This window comes from Balaenoptera musculus, chromosome 18 (genome assembly GCF_009873245.2).
Source record: "Balaenoptera musculus isolate JJ_BM4_2016_0621 chromosome 18, mBalMus1.pri.v3, whole genome shotgun sequence".
In the NCBI taxonomy this organism is placed as follows: domain Eukaryota; kingdom Metazoa; phylum Chordata; class Mammalia; order Artiodactyla; family Balaenopteridae; genus Balaenoptera; species Balaenoptera musculus.
The window spans coordinates 47,759,148-47,786,647 of record NC_045802.1 but is presented as its reverse complement, the minus strand read 5'-3'; the positions used below and the strand labels follow the sequence as shown (position 1 = coordinate 47,786,647).

At 38.5% G+C, this 27,500-nt stretch overlaps 1 protein-coding gene across 1 annotated transcript in view; it reads left to right on the top strand.

Annotated features, from left to right (window-relative positions):
• KLF12 (Kruppel like factor 12) overlaps positions 1-27,500 on the top strand; it is a 460,117-nt gene that overhangs the window by 116,121 nt on the left and 316,496 nt on the right. The window contains 1 exon segment of the mRNA XM_036831128.1: positions 24,925-24,988. Within this exon segment, the coding sequence (XP_036687023.1) occupies positions 24,956-24,988 (33 nt within the window). The 5' untranslated portion in view covers positions 24,925-24,955.

Sequence of the window (27,500 nt, the reverse complement as noted above, 5' to 3'; positions counted from 1 at the left end):
TAATCTCTCATGATCCTTTGTATTTCTGCAGTGTCAGTTGTTACTTCTCCTTTTTCATTTCTAATTCTACTGATTTGAGTATTCTCCCTTTTTTTCGTGATAAGTCTCACTAATGGTTTATCAATTTTGTTTATCTTCTCAAAGAACCAGCTTTTAGTGTTTTTGATCTTTGCTATCGTTTCCTTCATTTCTTTTTTTTTTTTTTTTTTTTTTTTTTTAAATTTATTTATTTATTTATTTTTGCTGTGTTGGGTCTTCGTTTCTGTGCGAGGGCTTTCTCCAGTTGCGGCGAGCGGGGGCCACTCTTCATCGCGGTGCGCGGGCCTCTCACCATCGCGGCCTCTCCCGCTGCGGAGCACAAGCTCCAGAGGCGCAGGCCCAGCAGCCGTGGCTCACGGGCCCAGCCGCTCCGAGGCACGCGGGATCCTCCCAGACCAGGGCTCGAACCCGCGCCCCCTGCATTGGCAGGCAGACTCCCAACCACTGCGCCACCAGGGAAGCCCCTCCTTCATTTCTTTTTCATTTATTTCTGATCTTATCTTTATGATTTCTTTCCTTCTGCTTACTTTGGGGTTTTTTGTTCTTTTTTCTCTAATTGCTTTAAGTGTACGGTTAGTTTGTTTATTTGAGATGTTTCCTGTTTCTTAAGGTAGGCTTGTATAGCTGTAAACTTCCCTCTTAGAACTGCTTTTGCTGCATCCCATAGGTTTTCGGTTGTTGTGTTTTCATTGTCATTTGTTTCTAGGTATTTTTTGATTTCCTCTTTGATTTCTTCAGTGATCTCTTGGTTATTAAGTAGTGTGTTGCTTAGCCGCCATGTGTTTGTATTTCTTACAGATTTTTTCCTATAATTGATATCTAGTCTCATAGCGTTGTAGTCGGAAAAGATATTTGATACGATTTCAATTTTCTTAAATTTACCAAGGCTTGATTTGTGACCCAAGATATGATCTATCCTGGAGAATGTTCCATGAGCACTTGAGAAGAATGTGTATTCTGTCGTTTTTGGATGGAATGTCCTATAAATATCAATTAAGTCCATCTGGTTTAATATATCATTTAAAACTCGTGTTTCCTTATTTATTTTCATTTTGGATGATCTGTCCATTGGTGAAAGTGGGGTGTTAAAGTCCCCTACTATGATTGTGTTACTGTCGATTTCCCCTTTTATGGCTGTTAGCATTTGCCTTATGTATTGAGGTGCTCCTATGTTGGGTGCATAAATATTTACAATTGTTATATCTTCTTCTTGGATTGATCCCTTGATCATTATGTAGTGTCCTTCTTTGTCTCTTGTAATAGTCTTTGTTTTAATGTCTATTTTGTCTGATATGAGAATTGCTAATCCAGCTTTCTTTTGATTTCCATTTGCATGGAATAAATTTTTCCATCCCCTCACTTTCAGTCTGTATGTGTCCCTAGGTCTGAAGTGGGTCTCCTGTGGACAGCATATATACGGGTCTTGTTTTTGTATCCATTCAGCCAGTCTGTGTCTTTTGGTGGGAGCATTTAATCCATTTACATTTAAGGTAATTAACGATATGTATGTTCCTATTACCATTTTCTTAATTGTTTTGGGTTTATTATTGTAGGTCTTTTCCTTCTCTTGTGTTTCCGACTTAGAGAAGTTCCTTTAGCATTTGTTGTAAAGCTGGTTTGGTGGTGCTGAATTCTATTACCTTTTGCTTGTCTGTAAAGGTTTTAATTTCTCCCTCAAATCTGAATGAGATCCTTGCTGGGTAGAGTAATCTTGGTTGTAGGTTTTTCTCTTTCATCACTTTAAATATGTCCTGCCACTCCCTTCTGGCTTGCAGAGTTTCTGCTGAAAGATCAGCTGTTAACCCTATGGGGATTCCCTTATGTGTTACTTGTTGTGTTTCCCTTGCTGCTTTTAATATTTATTCTTTGTATTTAATTTTTGATAGTTTGATTAATTTGTGTCTTGTCGTGTTTCTCCTTGGATTTATCCTGTATGGGACTCTCTGTGCTTCCTGGACTTCATTAACTATTTCCTTTCCCATATTAGGGAAGTTTTCAACTATAATCTCTACAAATATTTTCTCAGTCTCTTTCTTTTTCTCTTCTTCTTCTGGGACCCCTATAATCGAATGTTGGTGTGTTTAATGTTGTCCCTGAGTTCTCTGAGACTGTCCTCAATTCTTTTCATTCTTTTTTCTTTATTCTGCTCTGCAGTAGTTATTTGCACTATTTTATCTTCCAGGTCACTTATCCATTCTTCTGCCTCAGTTATTCTGCTATTGATCCCTTCTAGAGAATTTTTAATTTCATTTATTGTGTTTTTTATGTCTGTTTGTTTGCTCTTTAGTTCTTCTAGGTCCTTGTTAAACGTTTCTTGTATTTTTCCATTCTATTTCCAAGATTTTGTATCATCTTTACTATCATTATTCTGAATTCGTTTTTAGGTAGACTGCCTATTTTCTCGTCATTTGTTAGGTGGTGGGTTTTTGCCTTGTTCCTTCATCTGCTGTATGTTTCTCTGTCTTCTCATTTTGCTTAAGTTACTGTGTTTGGGGTCTCCTTTTCGTGGGCTGCAGGTTCGTAGTTTCCGTTGTTTTTGGTGTCTGTCCCCAGTGGTTAAGGTTGGTTCAGTGGGTTGTGTAGGCTTTCTGGTGGAGGGGACTAGTGCCTGTGTTCTGGTGGATGAGGCTGGATCTTTTCTTTCTGGTGGGCAGGTCCACGTCTGGTGGTGTGTTTTGGTGTGTGTGTGGCCTTATTATGATTTTAGGCAGTCTCTGTGCTAATGGATGGGGTTGTGTTCTTGTCTTGCTAGTTGTTTGGCATAGGGTGTCCAGCACTGGAGCTTGCTGGTAGTTGAGTGGAGCTGAGTCTTGGCATTGAGATGGAGATCTCTGGGAGACTTTCACCATTTGATATTACATGGAGCTGGGAGGTCTCTTGTGGAGCAGTGTTCTGAAGTTGGCTCTCCCACCTCGGTGGCACAGCCTTGATGCCTGGCTGGAGCACCAAGAGCCTGTCATCCACACGGCTCAGAATAAAAGGGAGAAAAAGAAGAAAGAAAGAAAGAAGATAAAATAAAATAAAATAATTAAAATAAAAAATAAAAAAATATTATTAAGAAAAAAAAAAAGGACAGACAGAACTCTGGGACAAGTGGTTAAAGCAAAGCTATACAGACAAAATCACACACAGAAGCATACACATACACACTCACAAAAGGAGGAAAAGGGAAAGAAATATATATATTTTTGCTCCCAAAGTCCACCTCCTCAATTTGGGATGATTCATTGTCTCTTCAGGTATTCCACAGATGCAGGTACATCAAGTTGATTGTGGAGATTTAATCCGCTGCTTCTGAGGCTGCTGGGAGAGATTTCCCTTTCTTTTTTTTGTTGGCACAGCTCCTGGGGATCAGCTTTGGATTTGGACCCACCTCTGCGTGTAGGTCGCCTGAGGGCGTCTGTTCCCCGCCCAGACAGGACGGGGTTAAAGGAGCAGCTGCTTCGGGGGCTCTGGCTCACCCAGGCCGCGGGGAGGGAGGGGTACAGAGGAGGCGGGGCGAGCCTGCGGCGTCAGAGGCCGGCGTGACGTTGCACCAGCCTGAGGCGCGCCGTGTGTTTTCCCGGGGAAGTTGTCCCCGGATCACGGGACCCTGGCAGTGGCGGGCTGCACAGGCTCCCGGGAGGGGCGGTGTGGAGAGTGACCTGTGCTGGCACACAGGCTTCTTGGTGGCGGCAGCAGCAGCCTTAGCGTCTCATGCCCGTCTCTGGGGTCCGCGCTGATAGCCGCGGCTCGCGCCCGTCTCTGGAGGTCCTTTAAGCGACGTTCTTAATCTCCTCTCCTCGCGCACCAGGAAACAAAGAGGCAAGAAAGTCTCTTGCCTCTTCGGCAGCTCCAGACCTTTTCCCAGACTCCCTCCCGGCTAGCTGTGGCGCACTAGCCCCCTTCAGGCTGTGTTCACGCCGCCACCCCCAGTCCTCTCCCTGCGATCCAACCGAAGCCCGAGCCTCAGCTCCCAGCCCCGCCCACCCCGGCGGGTGAGCAGACAAGCCTCTCGGGCTGCTGCGTGCTGCTCGGCGCCAAGCCTCTGTGCGGGAATCTCTCCGCTTTGCCCTCTGCACCCATGTTGCTGCGCTCTCCTCCGTGGCTCTGAAGCTTCCCCCCTCTGCCACCCGCAGTCTCCGCCCGCGAAGGGCCTTCCTAGTGTGTGGAAACCTTTCCTCCTTCACGGCTCCCTCCCACTGGTGCAGGTCCCGTCCCTATTCTTTTGTCCCTATTTTTTCTTTTTTCTTTTGCCCTACCCAGGTACGTGGGGAGTTTCTTGCTTTTTGGGAAGTCTGAGGTCTTCTGCCAGCGTTCAGCAGGTGTTCTGTAGTAGTTGTTCCACATGTAGATATATTTCTGATGTATTTGTGGGGAGGAACGTGATCTCCGCATTTTGCTCTTCTGCCATCTTGAAGCTCCCTCTCACCTTCTCTTATAGATAGTGTTCTGGTAGGTAGCACGGAGCGGTCAGGCACCTCTGAATAATCCGGTGCCCCCTGCACTCTCCCAGTCTGTACAGAGTCGGCAGTGCCCATGGCTCTGGACCTGTCTGCTCTGATGCTTTCTTACCCCCTCTTGCTTCATCCCTGAGGGTGGCCAATGGTTCATATGCCCGGACCTCTGCTTTTCTGTGTCTTTTCACTGCCCTTTGCCAGTTACTTTCAATTCAGACCATTTGACAGCTATGTCTTGCTATAAATATAAGTGCATGGAGTATGTGTGTATCATTTCTATCTCTTGACAGTTGCCAACTTATCTCAGGAAAACCGCTTTCCTTCTTTTTCTTCCATTTGTAATAAAAAGATCATGACCCCATTTCAGCTGTTCCATCCCTTTTTATGGCCATGTTAAAGCTGTGTATACATAGTCTATATTTAGCAAATAGGTTAAAATAGAATTTCCCAATAAAGAGAAGAGTTAGAAATAAGACCAAGATGAGATCTCAAATAGAATCAAGTGACTGGTCAGGCTTAGAGGATTTCAGACTTCCTGGAGTTGTGTGAATCATCTCTGTTGACTTTTTTTTTTTTTAAGGTTGAATGCTTTTATTTATTCATTTATTTTTAGCTCACCGTTTCACCAGAGTGCAGTTCACATGCAGAACAGTGCACGTACCGCTGGTGTACAAATGGGTGAACTCCCACAAAGTGAACAGAACACACTTTACAACCACTCAGACCAAGTCGTGAAACATGACCAGCAGCTGTCCACACACCAGTCGGCTGCTGTCTCACCTCCATCACCGTAGATGACTGTCTGTCCCTGATGCTACACGATACACGTGCCCTTTAGAGTCTGGATTCTTTTGTGCAACATTATGTTTTGAAAAAAAATGTTTTTAATTGAAGTACAGTGCTGTACAGTATTATATAAGTTACAGGTGTGCATTATAGTGATGCACAATTTTTAAAGGTTATACTCCATTTATAGTTATTATAAAATATTGGCTATATTCTCTGTGCTGTACAGTATGTCCTTGTAGCTTATTTATTTTATACATGCTAGTTTATACCTCTGAATCCTGAGCCCTCCCTAGTCCTCCCCTGTCTCTCCACTCTCCTTTCTCCTCAGTGGTAACCACTAGTTTGTTCTCGGTATCTGTGAGTCTGCTTCCTTTTGGCTGTCTTCACTAGTTTGTTGTATTTTTTAGATTCCACATATAAGTGACATCATACAGTATTTGTCTCAACATTATGTTTTTAGATTCATTCCTATTGTTCTTTTTTTCATTGCTATATAATATTCTGTTATAGGAATTTATCAGAAACTTTCCACAGACTTATTTATCCATTTTACTGTAGATGGACATCTTGGTTGTTTCCAGTTTTCAGCTGTTAGGAATATATTGCTATGAATATTCTTGTGAATGCCTTTTGGCGCGTGTATGTACATATTTCTACATCGCATAGTAGTAGGAATGGAATTGCTGAGTCTTCAGGAATGTATTTTCATTTTAGTAGATACTGCCAAACAGTTTTCCTTAGTGACTATACCAATTTAGACTTTATGAAAGTTCCAGATGCCCCATATCTCACTACTGTGTATTTTCTCACTCTCTTTTTGCCATTCTGATGGATGTGTGTTGATGTCTTAGAGGTGACTTTAATATACGTTTTCCTAATGATTAATGACGGTGCATACCTTTCATATGTTAATGGCCATTTGGCCGTCTTTGGGGAAAAACTTGTCCACGTTTTTTCGGTCCATTAAAAAAACTGGCTTACCTGTCTTTTCCGTTTTTGTTCATTTCTAAAATTGAACCATATCCTAAATCCAGTGTGACTTTTGGTGGGGAGGGTGAGGATCATGGAAAGGTTATTCAGGTAGAAATATGTACGTGTTCATTCATTTAACAAAAGGTTTATTGAAGATCTCTTATATTTTATACCTTTACAATAGTATAAAGGTAGTGTCTGCCTTTGCAGTCTAGTGGGGTATTAAGGCACGTCAAAGACATCAGGAAGACTGAGGGTTAAGTGCTTTGCTAATTAGGGACAAGGAGAAAGCCCAATGAGAAAGCATAAGCAGGGCACATAATAGGCTCAGAGTTTTTAAGAAAAGACTTCCCATGACAGAAGAAAGGGAACCAAAAGGTAGATGAAAAATAGGAGTTAGCCAGATGAAAATGAAGATGGGGAATAGTGTTTTAGGTGGAAGAAGCAAAATCATATTTGAGAAATGGCAGTGCCTGTGGAGAGGAAGGATGTGTTTGCATATAGATAGGGGGGATGTTGAAATAAGTATTCATTGATTTATTTAATTATTGTTTGCTGAGCACCTCTCATGAGCCAAACCCTGTGTAAGTTGCAAGGACACGAGGGTGGATAAAATTATTAACCACAACAATGATAGTATCTAATATTTCCTGAGTGCTTCCTGTGCTGGGCACTGTGCTAAGCTCTGTACCTGCGTTATTTCATTGAACTCCCGTAGCCGTTCTGTGGCATAGGCACAGCTGTTATTCCTGTTTTATATTTGAGAAAACAGGGTCCTACAGAGCTTAAATAACTTCAGTAAACCTAGAAAGCCTCTATGCCCACTGAAAATAAATCTGTTGGCGACTTCAGAAATTGCACAAAGAACTACACATACCAATTGTAATTGCATTGGAGGGTCACAGTAACAATAAGTTAGATATGGGTCTGTATATGATAACCAGAGTAGATTATAAGAATAAACATTTTTTAGTGTTTTTAAAAAATTATAGGTATATAATACTATATGTATATTATATGTACTATACTAATACTATATATAAATTATTGTGTATAAAATATTTCTATCCACTTATGATAATAAACAGGTAATAAACTATACTACCTGAGAGCACAGACTCTGGAGTGGAAATCCTTGGTTTGATTCCTGACTCTGCCATTTATTATTAAACTAAGCATGGCAGACTCTTAACCTGTGTGCTTCACTTGGAAAAATATTGTTTTAAATCCCTACTATTAATATATTCATTTCAAAATTTGGTGGTCCTGTGAGGAAAAATATTCAAATTTGCCTTTGGTCTTTTTCTTGAAAGTTTCAATGTGTTGCACGCTAACAAAAAAAATCATTTGCCAACAGAGACCTTGTAAAGTACATTAGTTTGGGGACTGCAGACAATTTTTGGATTGAACTGAAGGCACTGAACATAGAAGGTTATAATTGAAATGTCAGCAAATATGGCTTTAACAATTCTAGTTGATGCTCTTGGAATATTAAATATACCTGTTAAATACATTTTTCCTTTTCAGTATATAAATTTTAATATGCATCCCCTATCGCTGCAGCCTATTTTCTATATCAGTAGTCCCCTGTGGCAACTTTATCTTTGAGTACAAACTATTCTTGTTCAATATTTGAGTAATGATAATGAGTTTTATTCGGTAAATAACAGCCTTAGGTACTCTAAACTACAGCCCAGCATAACTTTACCCTTTGCAAGAACTACAAATATTTTTTATTTGTTTTGTATTTTTCATTTGTTTTATAAAATGTTTTATATTCCAAATAGCCATTTTAATGTTTTATTCATTACACTAAACAAATGCAGAACACACGAAGTAAACTGTTGATGAATGTAGAATGGGTAAATCTGTTGTGTTTGTGGGGTGCCCCCTCTCCACTGGGCTGGCAAACCTGAGCTGCTGAAAGGCAGTGTTCCAGGAGCCTTCTAGAACATTTTGACAATATGAATTATATTTGAATTAGCAATCTAAGTGGCCCAGAGCTGATACAAACTCCAAACTGTGGAAGAATCCTTGAAAAATCTTATTTTGTTCAGAGCTCGCTTAAGGGGTTCGTGTCCCCTCTGAGGGTTGCCCAGTAGTTTACTTTTCAAACTTTTCCTCAGAAAGGGAAAATCATTCCAGATGTGTGGTTGAAAGTAGCCTGCTGCAAGCAGTGAATTTATTCTGACTCTCTTATTTTACATTAAATCGTGATTTTTGAACTGTGCTCATAATATACTCAGTTTGTTTTTAATACAGTTTCTCCAAAAAAAATCTAAAAGTGAAATTGATGCTTCCGTTAGAAATACCATGTTTATTATGTGAATTCATGTTCTTCCTGGCACACCGATGCAAAGGCCCAGACAAATCTAGGGCGTCCATAGTTTGTAGTTTCCTTGGCCTCCTAGATGTTTTGAATCTGAAGGTCAGGCCAGTGCAGTACGTATCATGAACTGATTGATGTGTGGATGGTGTTTTGTTTGTTTTTTGTCAGTACAGCAGTACTGTGTTTATAAATTAGGAGATCTCGTCAACGGGTATAGAGGCTTCATTTCATTTGAATATAACTTCGTGGGAACCACTGTCACCAGTTGAGGACCATTGGCCCTCTGCAGAGAGGACACCCCTTCTCTGTCCCGCTTCCAGCCTTCTTTTGGGTGGCTCCACTGTTTCAGCCTCTTGGCTCCTGGGAGCATGGAGATTTGTAGCTCCCTCAGTAAATGAGCCCAGAGCTGCCCAACTGATGTGCTGGGGGTTGGTTCCAGGTGTGTTGAGATACTGATTTCCTTAAACAGTTGAGGATGCCCTGAAAAGGGTTGGGAAGCACTGAGTTAGCCTTCGGTAACTTCATGTGTGGCCTGGCACCTCCACCCCTAAGATCCCCCAAGGGTTGTGGGTTCCGGGAGTTTTTTCACAGGAGGGCCTCTCTGTGTTTATACCACTGTGTGGAGAATGGTCAACTCTTAAAGACCTTCTGCAGAATTAGAAGAAATAAATGCATGTGCTCTTTGCCAAGTAGATCCTCTCTCTCAAGTCAAAGGTTTTATTGCCAGTGAACCAGTGTCTTCCGAGTCTAGCCCTGCTCACGTTGCCTGGTACCACACTTACTCATAAAGTTAGCATCTGGCGGGAACTGACCCACCAGGGATATTTGGTAGAAATCATACGATTGAAAACATGACTTCACACGTAACTCCATGAAAAAAATGAGGGTTGGTATGAGTTATAATATGTGATTGTTTTTTAGGTACTGCTACTTGTCAATAAAAGTGCTGGAAAAATTCCTTAAATGTACAATGAAGTCTTTCACCACTTTTACACATTATGAAAACGAGAAACTCTGTTAATCAAATTTGTTTACTCAGAAGAATGCCTAAGGAGAAACATAAAGAGCAACATTGAGACACAGAATGGATGAAAATGTTATTGTCAGTAGTTTTGACATTTAGAAATTGCGGAGGATTGTTTGGCCTGAGTTTCCAAATGATGCTGTAACATAATATACTTGGCTGTGTTCAGTTTAATGATGTATATATTGTCCAGTGTATTTCCCATCAGCAGCAGAGTGGATATGTGATGCAAAATACGTTATATTTTATTTTATCAATTTAAATACAGCTATGCTTCAGGACATAAAGTGGATGTTGGGTTGTATTTCTCTCCCTCTGGGAATCTTTTAGTTTTAATAGGCTATGAGGATTAGGGAAAGCCCTCGACACTTGAATTCAGGCATGGCTGTGCATGAATGACTGCTTCTGGAAGATACACACAACACTTTTGAGATCACTTTGCAGAGTTTTCAGAGATCTGAAGATTGATAATCTGGTGAGATAAAAATCAGGTACCAGCAAGCATCAAATACATTCTTAACAATTATAGCTTTCCAAGGAGCTGAAGACCGTGCTCAATTAACAGTACATGTTGGGATGTATTCACATCCAGATACATTAAATGCTAGATTAAACACGAAAACATATCTTTGGGGAATTCAGTGGAAGACAAGTCATTAAGGTCTCTATAAAATACAATTAGAGGCCAAGAAAATTCCCAGTGTGTTGTACAAGGCTTTGAAATGTAGGACCTTGACCGGTGCTGTTTAATAGAAATATAATGCGAGCTGCTTCAGTAATTGTAGAGTTCCTGATTGCCATGCTAGAACGTAAAAAGAAATAGGTGAAATTAATTTTAATAATATATTTTAGTTAACCCAGCATATCCAAAGTATTGCCATTTCAACACATAATCAATATAAAATGATAAATGAAGTCTTTTAAATTACGCTTTTTGGTAAAAGGTCTTCAAAATCTGGTGTGCATGTCACACTTGCAGAGCAGCTTGATTTGGACCAGTCACGTTTCAGGTGCTCAGCAGCTACAACTGGTGGCTACTGGAGTAACCACTAGGAGTCCGTGACTTTTAGTTTCTTCAGTACTGTGGGTAGAGGTTTTATGCTGTCCCGGTGTATGTTTTCATGGTAATTATAAACAAAATTCTGAAATCGGTGCTTGCTGGAACCTGGAGTCCTCCTTTATTTTTAACTCGACGAGGGATTTAGTTGGAAAGAGGAGGAAGGAGGAGAAGCAGTTGTTGATCTGTGAATGAGTGATTAAAGTTCATAGGAAAGAGATCAAGGTGTGGATTTCCGAGTAATTACAGGGATAAGATGGATGACATTAGAGAGGCAGTAAAAGAGAGGCTGTAGAAGTTATTGAAAATCAACGTCTACGTCTGGAATAGGTATAATATTAAGTTGTTAAGTTTTAGAAGATGGAGCCAAATAATCTCCATAAACAGGAATTCTGGATGATGGATTTTCAGAACGATCTTTACTTCTGTGGGTTTTAGTTTATTTGGGTCATATGACTATGAAAAATTGTAAACCCATCTCCTGTTGCCTTGTTCCCTGTAGAAGAAGAGTATGGCATACTCATTCATGCATGTTTTCTGGAAATCTGGTTGTCTTTAGTAACTCTTTCTCTTTTCTTAAATTAGTATCATTTAATAATACAGGATACCCAGAGAGGTTCATGTGGCTTTTTTTCTGATCTCTTTCTGGCTCCAGCAGATTCTGTGGCTTAGTAGTGTTGCTTAGTTCTGCGTTTCAAAACCAAAGTAGTACTTATAATTATGAAAAGTAATAATTTAATAATAACTACTCTTCTTATCGAGTGTATTCTGCAAATTGCACTTCTTAGATTCTCTAGACATAACAGACATGCTGCAAGGTAGGCATTATTTTAGCCATTCTTGTGGATGTTGAAAACCTGAATTCTAGAGAGATTGTGATCGGGCCATGGCCATTTAACTTGGAAATAGAAAAGCTGAGTTTCGAATTCAGGTCTCTAGGACGTTAAATGTCATCCAGCTCTGAAGAACTCCGCAGTTACTGTTCATGGTCTTGTAAAAATGGGAGGGTTAACTTTCCAGTAACTTCTGAGGCTCCTGGGACTTCTGGTTATATGGGGGAGTGTTCTTGCATAATATCTCTGAGAAAAGCTACATTAAAAACAAAATGCATTGGCAAAAGGAGCTCTGATGTCCTTGGTTTAATATAGACCCCGTTCCGTCCACAGAACATGCATGGAGAAATGCTGCCCAAGTGTAGCAATAGCAACACTGGGGCCATCAGTGGCTCCTGATCATAATTGAGAATGGGAACAGCAGTCTCTTCAATGGCTGCCCGGATCCACAAAGTGAGTGTTGCAGAGCCTGAAAGCTGGCCACATCTGTACCTGGATAAATTTGTCCTGGCATAGCGCTTTCATCAAGCTCACACCTCAGGAGCTTCTAGTGAGGGGCACTGTGGTGTGAGGAAAAGAGTATGGACTTTGGAATCAGACAGAAGAGTGTTCAGATCCCCACTGTGCAGTTCAGTAGCCATGAAGCTTTCTTCACTGGTAAAGTGGAGGTTAATATCCCTCCTTCGTGGTGAGGACTACCTAAGATAATGTGTATGAAGTACCTGCGACGCTGCCTGGTGCATACTTGGTATACAGAGTACATTTTTGCTGCTGAGATACTGTTGGAAATAATATATTCCTTTAATTTATGCAAAACAATGTCGCAGACATGTTTCTGAGCATTCCAAGTGGCCATGGTAAAACCCTAGGGGAAGAAATTACTTATGGTCACAGATGAACACTACTGTAATGCAGTGCTTCATGGAACTGTGCTTAGAAAAGGAATTCTCCCTCCTCACCGTTGGAATTGTTCGAGGCCACCTCCAGAGGATCGTTCAGCTACTGGTGTGTCCACAAGCTGAGCTTTGGAAATAGTGAAAATATTTCACTTCATGGTCCCACCTTTACCTCCTAAGCATTTCTCTTCAGAGTGCCACATAGTAAAGAGATGTGGTGTGCTAAGTTACCATTGACCTATTAGTCATCCATGATATTCTGCCAGGTTAGGAGCCAGTGGGAAGGAGAAGTTTTGATAAATTTCACTGAGTTCATCAATTCAGAGGTAGAACTCAAACTCTGTTGACCAATATTAATGTATTCCAGCTCATAGCATATGCCTTGTAGACTTGTGCTTTTTTTTTTTCAACAACAGCTGTTTATTCCACTTTAAAAGAATTTCAGAGAATTGGACTCTCCAAATAATTCCTGTGTTCTAATATAAATACCTTCTTTTACAGTATGAACTCAATAAATTGCGTTCCATAAATTATTTTTGGTGACTTCGTATGATTCTTTTCTTTCTCATTTTTTGTGCATTTTTAAAATAGAGGATTTGTAGATTCCACAACTTTATAAGTGAAAGGAAACTTGAAGACGTTTCAGCTCCTTAATTTCATAGATAAGGGAGCCGAGGCCCAGATCGGTTAGCTAATCACTAGCACACAGTAGATAATGGTAGTATTGCCGTATACCGTAGTATTGTTTACTCTATCTAATGTGACACGAATCTCACCAAATAATGTTTAGTGGTCGGCTACAGGAATTCAGCATATTGCTAAGAACCATAGAAACTCCAAACAAAATGCATCGTACAGTTTGCTTGCATTAAAAACTGATGCTGGGTAGAAAGGGTTGTTCAAGAGAGTTGGAGCACTAGATGTGTTTCAAGTTGCTTGCCCTTCTGTAATCGAGAGTAGCTCGTGTAGCCGCCTCTTGATAACTGATTGGTCCATGGGTGATAGCTAGCTTTGGAGTGACTCATGCATACACTGGACACCATTCTATAATATCTATGTGGAAAAAAAAGTAGAGCAAGATTTTAGCAAGAGTTTAGGCTTAGGGATGTTCATTTGAGAGGTAATAATCAAATCCCTGGTGGGTGAACTTCCTAAGAGATCAAAGCCCATTGTAAAATTAAGGAGAGTTTTGGAAGATACCCCTCTGTAGGGAGGTAGACTATTTAAAAGACATCCAATGGTAGTAGAGAGACTGGAGAAAAGAATCAGAGACCTCATTGAAACGGGGGAGGGGAATTTTCTTTCCAGGTGCAGGTTATCTATAACGCTAAATATACATCTGTCATCAAAGAGACCATTTCACGGTCCGGGGAGGTGGATCACCGTAGAGTTAATGAGTTGTGATCACATGTCTGAGGAAGGATAGAAATTGTTCTGTAGTTACCTGAAGTTACATGTAGTAGTAGAGCTGGCTGACTGTCAGCACTGAGACAGAGATTATCTGAATATTTTGAAGGTAAGAGAGAAGATGCATATGCTGGAGAAGAGTACAGAATGAGAACCCAGATGTGGTGAGGGAACTTTAAAGCCCCTCAACGAAATAAAACACCTTTAAAAAGGATAGCTAGGGTAGGCCTATATGTCATAAAGCATTTTATGAACCTGAAGGTGGAAGCATGTTGAAGTTTGAAGCTTGTGAGCAAAATTTAAATAAATGTTCATTATGTAAATTAGCAACCAGCAACCTGTATGATGAAAGAAATGAATATATTTTGGACAAAGGCTGGCATCCATTAAAGCAAATAGTATATGGCTTGCTCTTGTGTGACACTTGTGTTCACTTAGATGCTGGTTGAATGCTCTTTTCAAATTCAAGTTGAACAGCAGACTCACGTGCATACTTCATAGCCCTCTTCTTGATTACTAGCAAGTCGTCATCTATCAATACTTGGTTCTCATGAACTGCAATGCAGTTATTTTCATTCTCCAGACCATGGCTTTCTGCGGAGGTGAAGTATGTGTCAGACCTCAACACCTGGTTTTACCAATGTTTTTTTAGCAGGCCCAGTAGTTTCCCAAATAACAGCATGCCACCTCCAGCCTTTTGTTAATCTTAAAATACATGATATATGGGGTGTATTTAGCCATCCTTTTGGGAATAAAGTTAAAGAATTTAAAAGACTGTCCTTTTAAAATCAGTTGTCGTTTGATACTGTATTTAAATTAAAGTGTAAAAATACTTGCCCATGCATATTGGGGATATTTTTAAGGTAGGAGAGAAGATGCGTATGCTGGAGAGGAGTACAGAATGAGAACCCAGATGTGGTGAGGGAACTTTAAAGCCCCTCAATGAAATAAAATACCTTTAAAAAGGAGAGCTAGGGTAGGCCTGTATGTCATAAAGCATTTTATGAACCTGAAGGTTGAAGCATATTGAAGATAGTATACATACTATCTATGCGCATATTTTCATTGCTTTGTATTTGATTAATAAATATTTTGAAATATTTGATCCATGAGGGTCAGAAATGTCAGAAATACCTTCCATCATGGAACATAGCACAGTTCATGAGAAAGCACTTTTAAAGTCATTTTTTTCCATAGAATTAGCTTCTTTAAATCATATTTTAATGTTCTTGGTTTAGCATATATAATATAAATCCCTTTATACTGTAAGACAGATGGGCACCTAAGACACTAGAAGTTATGCTTTCAGGATTGTTTTGATTATTTATTTGAAATGGACCTTCTCTCCACATTACAGACTTCTATATTAGAGCCCCTCGTTGGGTGACATGGGCTGGCTGGGGTAGGTATGCCGATTCTTAGGACGCTCGGTCATATATGTGTGTGTAAATTTTATGTGTCTGTACATATATGTGTGAGTGTTCTCAGACTCAGATTTAAATGTACTCATTCCTAGTACATCCCCTTTCCCTGAAATGTCTTTTCTTCCTCACTTTTCAAGACTCAGCTTTGTTTCACCTTGCTGTGGGTTCCCTCAACTTCCTGCTGTACTTTATTCTTTTCACCAGACCTCCTATGATGTTATTAGTTCTTCAACTTGATATAAGTTAGAGGATATGGACTTTAATTACAGTTACTTTCATTTTAAAATGTGGGTATTCATTCTAGGTCATTAGAATAGCTATGCCTTGTACATGCATTTATTAACTAATATATATAATAACACCTAGTTCATGTTAAACGTATGGTAAACATTCAATAGATGGTATCTATTATTGTTATAATTATTTTACTTATTTATATTTGTCTCGCCTTTGTTGTCTGTGAGCTTCTTTAAATTAGGCATTGTGGCATATAATTTGTAATGCCCTCAATTTCTGGCATATAGGTGATTCACAGATGAATTAATAACAGAATATATGTACCATGTAATAAATGTCAGTGGACCTTCATCAATTAACTGCTTGGATTGTACTTGAGTTGAGGTCCAGTTTCAGTATTTTTCAGTTTTTCAAGTGGTCTTCTTGATCCTTCTGAACAAGAATCAACCTAATATATCATTTGTCATTCTCAGCAAAATAGTATTTTGATATTTTGGTATTAATTAATTATGAGAGAAGCATACGGTTATGGAATACATTTGACAGTCTACTAATTTGCTTATCATTGGGAAATACTTATTGATTATGTGCTTGCTATGACAGCCAGCTATCTGTTATGGACCAGATTATGAACTACATGGGGCAATGATTATGATGTCTGAATATGCACACTAGATTAATGAGTTCAGCTGGTCAAAACTATCGTTCAGTAAGGCAAGATTTTCATTAAAAATATCAAATAAACCCTCTTGTTTCTGTATCATTATGTCAAAATGTCACTGAAACGAATCTATTTACTTCATTGATCCATCTTTCAAATTCTATTTTAAAATCTGCCTGTGTTAAAACTTCTTTGCATCCAGATACGTGAAGAGATTGAACATAAAAGTATCCTAAAAATACCTCGTCTGATGTTTTCTAATTCTTGTTAAATATTTCGAGATTGCAAATTTCATTTAAATGTCAACTGTAATTGTGTGCCATTTGTTTTTCTACTCAGGGTTTACAGTTTGATGGAATGTTTTCCCCACGATTTAATAAATATTTGTTTTATTTCACATGAATTAATTCAAAACTGGATAAGAGCAACATATTTTAATCGACTATTGTTATGATGGACTAGAAAATAAATTTACTCCCTACGCAAACAGTTTACTATGCATTTGAGTGGGATTTATCTTGCTTAACATTGGCAAGCTAAACATAGAAAGCAATAATTAATAGGAAAGCCAAATATGTATACTGAATGAGGCACTTATTTATTTATATTTTTAATAAATTTATTTATTTATTTTTGGCTGCGTTGGGTCTTTGTTGCTGCGTGTGGGCTTTCTCTGGTTGCGGCGAGCGGGGACCACTCTTTCTTGCGGTGCGCGGGCTTCTCATTGCAGTGGCTTCTCTTGTTGTGGAGCACAGGCTCTGGGTGCGCAGGCTTCAGTAGTTGTGGCTTGTGGGCTCAGTAGTTGTGGCTCGCAGGCTCTAGAGCACAGGCTCAGTAGTTGTGGCGCAGGGGCTTGGTTGCTCCGCGGCATGTGGGATCTTCCCGGACCAGGGCTCGAACCCACGTCCCCTGCATTGGCGGACGGGTTCTCAACCACTGTGCCACCAGGGAAGCCCGAGGCATTTATTTTTCTTGACTATGTCATAGCTCTTTAGTGTATAAAATTTTAATTACCCAATAATATATACACCCAGCTATGTTCAGATAATACCCATTGAAGTAAAGTAGTGAAGAAGTTCTTAGGCTGTGTGAATTATGCGTTTATAAGTGGTACCAAATGTGTGTTTACCATGGTTTTATTTTCATTTGTTTTCAAACCTTGAAGTTTGCTTTTCTATGTGTAAATCACACAACCACATTATATTTATAGAAAGTGCTGGGAAGTGAACTGGAGATAAATAAGTATCTGGGTACCCTGTTACTCCTCTTATCCTACCAGCCTCTTAAAAACTCCAAAGTTTTTTTTAACATCTTTGGCATGATGGTTTAAGACACATCCTGACAGAGAGGGTTAGGGGAAGGATGTTAGGGTCCCCCACGTGGCAATGCAGACTAGTGTGTGGCCAAGTTACTTTTGGCAGAACGTAGTGTTATATACAGTAGCTTTCCATGCAAGTACAAATTGCACATGCTCATATTTGTGTTGCAATCTGAATCACATAAATTAGACATACGAAGACAAGATTGAATCATCTTGTCAGTCCTTTGCAATACAAATCAGATTTTTGACTACGCAGTCCCAGTAAAATGGCAATTACACTGCAAGACGAGCATAGCATACATTACTTTTCAAACCATTCTATTGAGCACAATATGTGTAAAAGAAAGGCTTAATTCATTTGCTATGGTTGCTTTCTTTTAAGGGTTTATTTGTTCTCTGTCTGCGCAGAATGATGGGGTGTAACGGAAGCCGCAAACAGATTGAGAGAGTAATTTCCACGTCAGTGTGCTTTGGCTCTGCCTCCTCCCTCAGAGAATGGGCGGTTTATTCAGAGAACTCTGTTCTTAAATGATTGTGCAAAGCACACCTTACTCCATGTGGGACCTTAGTTCTTCAAGTTTGCTCTTTCTGTATTGTCTGTTTTTCTTAATAGTGAAGAATTCCTGGATGGAAACATAATTTCAGAGAAACATAGAGCTGGAGATAGGGAAGAACAATTTTGTAAATGGAGAATTTCCAAATGATTTGTATGTAACTTACAGAATTCCAAGGGTATTATTATGGGATATGAGTTATTAATGACCTTGAATTCCCTTTCTCCTGTTTCTGTTAGCTGTTACATCATTGAACTCTCTTAATGGGCGCATTATAGACACTGTACTGTGACACCCTAGAGTGGAGATCCTGTTGTCTTTGTATTCCCAGGATCTTCCTGTAAGAGACACACTCTCATGGTTGAAGGTGGTATGGAGGAAGTGTAACTTGGGCCAGAGTAGGTCATTGCTGGTTCCTAGTTCTCGGGAAAGTTTAAGTGGAAGTAGGAGATTGGACACTTGATTATAAATGTAGGGAGTAGGGGCGGGACTGACATTTGCTGAGTAACTAGTATGTGCCAGGTAGTGTGGTAGATACATTGTCTACATTTTCCTTTTCAGTGCACCGCACAGGGTTTTATGTTACCAGTTTAATAAATTCGGGAAAGGGAGTACATAAGGTGAAGCAACCTGCCCCAAGTTATATGACCCCACATGTTAAAGCTGGTGTTCATTCTGTCTGGCGTTCATGCCTGTATCTTTTTCGTGACCATCAGTACCACCTTTCTTATGGGAGTGGAACATACCATTCATTCATGTGAAGTCCCAATTCTGGGCATAAAAGCGTCCTTGGCGTTTCCATATCATCATTTGGATTGCCTGACGAGTAAAGGAGGGGGGTGGAACTTGGTGCCTGGGTTTTTGTCTCAAGGAAGGGAGGTAATGCTACAAAGTAGGTGTGTAATTATAAAATATGTCCAGGAAATAATCTACATTGAGGCTTTTTGTGCTTTTCTTTTTGCATTCATCAGATCTTTGCTATGATGTTCTTGTATTAATAAATTTAATACAAATTGGGTTCCTTTTTTTCAGGATAATGCTTTCTCTATGGATTCTGCCTACCCTAGTTGAAGTGATTTCTATTAAAAGTGTGAAAATTCTGAAGTGGGATACAAAGAAGAATTACCACTCTTTAATCTTTATTCACGAGTCATGAAAATTTTATGTATTTCATATGTAGATGTTATTTAGATTATAGAGCCATATATACTCAAAATGGAAACTAAAGAGCTATCCTTTTCTATTTATTGTGAGAGGCATATCTAAAATCACATATTCATATAGATGTAATTTCCTGACTACCTGTGGCCTGTATTTAAAAATACCTGAACATTAGTTTGCTTCTCTACGGAGAATGATGTGTGTGCCATGGAAATCCGTGTGTCTTTTCTCAGCAGTAAGATGTCTCATGCTGTACAGGTTCAGAAGAGATACTGTAGGTGTCACCTGTCACCTAGCAACAAGCTTACTGCTTTGTGTCTTTAGTGTCTCTTTTCATTTTAAGTCAAAATAGTTATGAAAATGTAGCGCTTAGATTTGCATTTATCTCCTGAAATATTTAGATTAACCTTCAAACATTTTTAGTTCCCAAGATAACTCACCACGACAGATGAAACAGAAATAACTTTCAACAAAAAAAGGCAACTTATATATCAGAAACCTTGATACAGAGTAAGGCCAACATGGATCCTGTTATGTAATATCTCAGACTGAAATGCACAGGCCTGCCTGTGAGTTCCCTAATCAGCTTTTAAAAGTTGTGGTAACTGAACTGAATAGGTATATTACACCTTTATTACTTGGCTTTTTTTAAAAATCAGCACTTGAAAACACAAGATCACAACGAATGAAGTAGTGATTTGTAAAGTTGAATCCAGAAGACGGAATTCCAAATGGGATTGCTCTACCGGCATCAGGATTCAGTTCTTTGAAACAGAGCAAACTAAATTACCTGTGGGCAGAGTGGTATGCCCTGACTAGTCAGATGTCTGTAAACACTTTTAAAATGTGTTTCTGTGTCTCTGCTTAAAGATACATAAAGGGATTATCAGAGGAGCCAGCAACAAGTGTACTCATGGGTCCTGAAGTATTTTGAATATGTTAAACACTAGCCTTTAAAGATTGAGAACATAATAGATCATTTAAGATGTGATGAAGAGCCAGCAGCCTGTTACTAGAGGGTAATGTAATGCCTGTACTCTGAGGTAGTTATTCCGAAGTAACTCCTTATTCATTAAGGAGGATAGCATCCACTTTCATTCTGGCCAAGGTCATTTCTGTTATCCAGGATACTCTCTTTGAATTCTTATGGAAGCTGGCTGACCAAGTGGAAATTTTAGGGAAGAAAACAAGAGTTGGAAAGTGAAGAATTTGGACAATCATTCTCTATTGCTTATAGCTACTGAAGAGAGAAACAGGTGTAAGTAGAACTTCTCCAGACTCTCCACTAAAAGAAAAACCAGTATTTACCAGTGGTTCCAGGTAGCAATATTTTTGTTTAAAAGTAAATCTAAAATTCTTTCTAAAATACAACATTTTATGCCTTTTGTTATTTCTCATGTTTTTCATATTGGAATAAGTGACTACCTAACCCTTTGCTTTTCTTCACCTGACAATTGAGAATCATTTTTGGAGCCAGGAAAGTGAGGACCAGAACACGTGTGATGAGTTTTTTGATGAGGACAGTGCCCTTTAAAACTTTGGTACTTAGGGAAGATTTACTGGATAATTTCACAAACCTATTTGGCAGAGTTAAATAATCTTTTAATTAGGAAATTGATGAGATAATAACTGTTATTGGAAATGTGCCAGTTTCCTATTTTATATCATGGTTTGGTTTTGATGGGGATTTGGGGAACAACCCAAAGGTCCCTTAGCATGAATAAAATTGGAGCTTCATCTGTTCTATCTTGTGGTCTTAATTTGGGGAAATTCTGTTGTTTTCCTATTTAATATCTGTCCATTGATTAAAGAGTGATAATTCTTACGTGTGCTTACGTATATGTTAGTGCAGATTGTTGTGTAGACATTACTTCAGTTAGGGTATGTGGGGTAGGTGAAACAGGTATTATCCTTGCTTCTGTGGAGAAGGAAGTTGGGCCTCAGAGAGGTTGATTGAGGTTTTTAAGGTCACACAGCCAGTAGATGACAGAGGTGAAACTAGGGACAGGTCTTCTCAATCCTAAACTGTGTCTTCGTTTTCTGTGGGGTGGGTGCTACAGAGCAAAAGATGACCTTGAGTGCTCTTTGAACAGCTTCAATTGAATGGAAAACAGAAGTTAGCATTATACCAAGCTGTCCCCAGGTTTAAAACATACTGAGGTGTACATTTAAATTATAGGTAGTTACAGAGATATACTACAAAGAGCCGTCCACTAACATTTGGGACTAACTCAGGGGTTTTAAAAGGACCCCACCATTATCTGACTTGTTACCTTGCATAGGAAATTAACCTCTGATCGTCATTGTCAAGTGGATCTTAAAATGTTCATGTGCTCAACTCACAGAAGTGCTTTCAGAACAAATATTATCATGAGGATACTTGGTAAATCCTCAAATGCTGTAAAAATGTGTGATGTTGTTTTATGTATAGTTCACAAAATTTAATGTTTATTGTGGTCTGTAGCTTAATTGCATCAAAAAAATACAAATTATATAATTAAGGCCCTAGTTACTTGGTTAAGAAATATCCACAAAATTGATATAAAGGGGAGTTTATTTTTCTTTTGTTTCTTATCATTAGCTTCTCTTATTCATTTGACAACCCTTTATTTTATCTCCTAAAGTTTGCTGAGCAATGGGCTGTATATTGGGCAGTAGATGGTAGTAGAACTAGGTTAACAGGTACAGCTTCTTGTGGGAATATAAATTGATGTAGTCTGTATAACAAGCAATTTGGGTAATATATTTTGAAAGAGTGAAAAAAGTTCATATTATTATGATCCAGTAATTATACTTATATAACTATATTCTAAGGCAATAATTAAAGGTGCAGATAGGGCAGCTAAGTACAGTGGTGTAGGATATAGATGCTTGGCTGAGGGGTGAGTGGTGGAAATCTACACTAGGCTTCCCTGGCCGGGCCCCACCTCCTGATTAGAGTCTGTCTGTGTCTACCCAGAGAGGGCATCCTTTCTAGTTGTCCAAAGGCATGCTCCAGGCTAGCAGAGGTCCTTGTGTCCAAGATTAACGTAGAAGGATGTGTGTTATCAGTAATAGTAAAAAATCATAAACTAGTAGACAAAAATGAGGGAGTAAATAATACTGTATCCCTACAGTGGAGTATTATGTATTTAGGAAGAAGCATTAATAAGTTGAATGTCATGTAAAAATTCTCATGGTTTATTAAAGTGTGGAAAACATTTATAGAACCAGAATGTAAGATTGAAACCAGTTTTGAAGTACCTGGTACATTCTGCTGAGAAGTGAGAACTGATGGATTGAAATATATTTTGAAGAATAGAAAGGACAAGACGTATTTTGATAACAACATGGTGTTTTAGATGACTTTTTAGTTCTTTCAAGGGGTACCCTATTATGGTTTCATAATGTAAAATAGAAGAATTATCCTCTGAATTTCAAGAGAATATTTCGCCACTGTCATATTAAAATATTGCATTTATGTTCCATTGCTTCTTAGTGGCATTTCTAGTAGTGGTGAAAGCTGTACTATATATTAGGGGATGTGTTTTGAGTCATAAGAGACACCTCTATATCAGTATAGACATAGAGGGAGAGATGGAAGGAGGGAGGGATGGAGGGAGGGAGAGTCATTGACTGACTGATCAATCGATTGGGTTAAAACTGGAATAAAATGAAAAGACCACTTCATCTTACAGGCCAAGCCCATGGAACACGTACATTCTGGTACATTTCATTTAAGGCTTTATGAGTGAGTGAACTCTTTTTTCTGTTCAAATGTATGGAAACACGTACAAAGGAGACCTGGCTGGATACTACCTGTGTAGACATTGGCACAGAATGGGCGCTGCTATGGCACAGAATGGGCGCTGCTAAGGACTCCAAGGCGTGTCCCCTCTTGAGTGTAATTCCAAATGAAAAAAAAAAAAAAAAAGTCAACTGTGCCTAATAAGCTGGCTTAACTGAATGCCAAAGAAAATTCGCCTCATGAAATGGAAATTCTGAAGCAAGTTACATAATACTGAGAGAGACTAAATAGGAGGACTTTTAAGATCTATCCAAATGGGGCAAATGGGCTATTGTAATCAGAACTCTCCAATCCAGCAATATCTAATTCTATTTGGTGAGATCCAAATGGTGTTGGGGGTTTGGAAGCTTTTAGAAATCACATAAATATTTACTTGGTATTTGTTTAATTTTTAAGGAGTGACCATATCTTAGATCAGTTTTTAAAAAGTTACTTGGGTATTGGCTGACATGGAGCCAATACCCAAGTAACCCAATACACCCAAGAGTATTCGTGTTAGTTGTTCTGCACATTTGTATCAACTGTAAAGAGGGAAAACAGAATTCCTTTAACAATCTCTTAGTTGCTAAGAATAATAGAGCCAACTGCTCCAGCCGGAACATTTGTGACTTCTCTTTCTTATATTAAATTTACTTCTAAAGCAGTTTCTGCCGTTTTCTCCCCAGCCTTCTCTCCCTGTTGCATGCCTTTCTTTTTCTCCCCTCCCTGCCTTATCTTTATACAGATTTTCATATCTTGTGCCCAGGATCTGTCATAGTGTCATAGCTGGAGTTTCTGCCTCTGTTTCTTCATTCCTCCATTCTGCCCTTTACATGGCTGCTAAAGAGGAAGCAAAGACCAAAACTGTTCATCAGCTATTATTGTTATTGTGTCACTCCACTAATCAAGAGCTTCAAAAATTGCAGAATTAAGGTTTTCTTTTTCTTTCCGCCAGTGGAAGAATGTTACCAACATGTGGAACTTTTTTCTCATTTTTAAAAATTGAAGTATAGTTGATGTACAATATTAGATAAGTTACAGGTGTACAATATAGTGATTCACAATTTTTAAAGGTTACAATCCATTTATAGTTATAACATACTGGCTATATTCCCTGCGTTCTACAACATATCCTTGTAGCTTATTTTATACATAATAGTTTGTACCTCTTACTCCCCTACTCCTACGTTGCCTCTCCCCACTTCCCTCTCCCCACTGGTAACCACTAGTTTGTTCTCTTTATCTGCGAGTCTGCTGCTTTTTTGTTATCTTCACTAGGTTGTTGTATTATTTAGATTCCACATGTAAGTGATATCATACAGTCTTTCTCTGTCTGATTTATTTCACTTAGCATAATAGCCTCCAAGTCCATCCATGTTGTTACAAATGACAAAATTCCATTCTTTATGGCTGAGTAGTATTCCACTGTATATGTATACCACATCTTCTTTATTCATTCATCTGTTGTTGGACACTTAGGTTGCTTCCATATCTTAGCAATTGTAAATAATGCTGCTATGAACATTGGGGTTCATGTATCTTTTTGAATTAGTGTTTTTCTTTATTTTTCAGATATATATCCAGGAGTGGAATTACTGGGTCATATGGTAGTTCTATTTTTAGTTTTTTGGGGAACCTCCATGCTGTTTTCCACGGTGGCTGCACCAGTTGACATTCCCACCAACAGTGTACGAGGGTTCTCTTTTCTCCACATCCTTGCCAACATTTGTTATTTGTGTTCTTTTTGGTGATAGTCATTCTGACAGGTGTGAGGTGATATTTCATTGTGGTTTTGATTTGCGTTTCCCTGGTGATTAGCGATGTTGAGCATCTTTTCATGTGCCTGTTGGCCATCTGCATGTCCTCTTAGGAAAAATGTCTATTCAGATCTTCTGCCCATTTTTTAATTGGGTTATTTTTTGATGTTGAGTTGTATGAGCTGTTTATATATTTTGGATATTAACCCCTTATTGGTTCTAATTATTTGTTTTTTTGTGTGTGTGCTTTTCTTGCAGGATCAATGTGACTCTGGAAACAAATGGATGAATGAATATCCATATGAAGAGGAAAACAATAAAGGTTGGTTAGTCAAACTGTATAATCGCAGTGGCAGTCCTATTTTGAACATTAATTTTGGGCAGTTATTCTCATTAGAGCACTTCTTTGTCTGTGAGACAGAGGTCACAGGTTAGAGACATCTATCTATAAAGTGTAATTTTTGTTTTTAAACCCTTAAATATAAAAAAAAATTATGAAGAGGCAACCCTTCTTTGTGCAAGTCTAGCTGTCGTCAGTTTCCGGAACCAAAGCTGGTTTAAGAATCAACTTTCAGATGATAATTAAAAAATGGAAAACCACTTGATACAACTGATCACTGGCACACACACACAAAAAAAGCCAGATTTTGTTTAATATATATCAATTCCTACCACAAGCATAATCCTAATCCTAGTGCTGTATGGCATATGATTGCTGTCAAATGCTGTCCTCTTTGCACCTGCAGTCTTGGCTTTCATCAAGGGCATAGGATGATTATGAAAGGCTTTTAACTTTGGTTTTCCACAGAAAAGTACTGGTGTAAATTAGAGGGTAAAAAAATCCTGGGAATTTCAACAGTAATCAAGTGCTGGCTATCACTTTGTAGTATTTATTTGAACTTTTTGTGTACTTCATACTGGTCATAATATAAACATCATAAATTAATACTAAGAAAATGGCAATATGTTAAACCATCTCTATTTCATAAAGTCTAATACAGAGGCATGTGCCTCATAACTCTTTATATAGCTGCACAACACATACAGTTTCATATTTTCCTTCCCCCATTGCTCCTGCTATCTTCAAATAAATGTACATCATGTCTTTTTCTGCCAGCCCACCTTCACAGATACTTACAAATGATTTTCCAGATTATATCTTTCACTTGAAATTGCCTTCTTCCAATTCCGCATCCATTCATGATAAAAAGTCTTAACAAGTTAGGCCTAGAAGGAACATATCTCAACATAATAAAGGCCATATGTGACAAGCCCACAGCTAATATACTCATTGGTGAAAGTATGAAAGCTTTTCCTCTAAGATCGAGAACAAGACAAGAGTGTCCACTCTCACCACTTCTTTTCAACATAGTACTGGAAGTCCTAGCTAGAGCAATCATGTAAGAAAAAGAAAAGAAAAAAAAAAAAAAAAAAGAAAAAGAAAAGTTGTCAGAATTGCAGAGGAAGATGTAAAATTGTCTTTATTTGCAGATGGCATGATTTTATATATAGAAAATTTTAAAGACTCAACCCAAAAAACTGATAGATATGATTAATGAATTCAGTAAAGTTGCAAGATACAAAATCAACATAACAAAAATCAGTAGCGTTTCTATACCCTAACAACAAAGTTTCTGAAAAAGGAATAAATTGATTCAATTTACAATAGCATCAAACACAGTAAAATACTTAGGAATAAATTTAAGGAGATGAAAAGGAATAAATTTTAGGAGATCTCTATGCTGAAAACTACAGGACATTGATGAAAGAAATTGAAGAAAACACAAATAAATGGAGAGGTACCTCATGTTCATGGATTGGAAGAATTAATACTGTTACAATGTTAATATGACTGAAAGCCATCTATAGATTCAGTGCAATCCATATCAAGATTCCAATTATGTATTTTACAGAAGTAGGAAAAAACATTTCTAAAATTTATATGGAACCACAAACGACCTTGAATAGTCAAAGAAATCCTGAGAAACAAAAAACGGGAGATGTCACATCACACTTTCTGATTTCAAGCTATACTATAAAGTTATAGTCATCAAAACAGTATGGTACTGGTAGAAAAAAACCCAACAAATAGACCAATGGAACAGAATCGAGAGCCCAGAAATAAACCCAAACATATATGGTCAACTAATATTTGACAAGGGAGCCAAGAATACTCAATGGAGAAAAGACAGTCTCTTCAATAAATCGTACCGGGATAATTGGATATACATGTATGAAAGAATGAAATTGGACCCATATCTTACACCACTTACAAAACTTAAGTCAACATAGATTAAAGACTTAAATGTAAGACCTGATACCATGAAACTCCTACAAGAAAGTACAGGAACAAAGCTTCTTGACATAGGTCTTGGTAATGATGTTTCAGATATGACACCTGAAGTACAAGCAACAAAATAAAAAATAAACAAGTGGGACTACATCAAGTTAAAAAGTTTCTTTACAGCAAAGGAAACCATCAACAAAATGAAAAGACAACCTACAGAATGGGAAAAAAATGTTTGCAAACTGTGTATCTGATAAGGGGTTAATATCCCCAAATAGAAGGTGCTCGTACTACTCAATAGCAAAACCCCCCAAATAATGGAATAAAATAATGGTCCTAAGTCTGAATAGACATTTCTCCAAAGAAGATATCTGAAAGGCCAGGAACATAAAAAGATGCTCAATATCACTAGTCATCAGAGAAATGACATATTACCTCACGCTTGTTAGAATGGCCACAATTAAAAAGATAAGAGATAATGCTGACATGGATGTGGAGAAAAGGCAATCCTTGTGCACTGGTTGGTGGGATTGTAAATTGGTGCAGC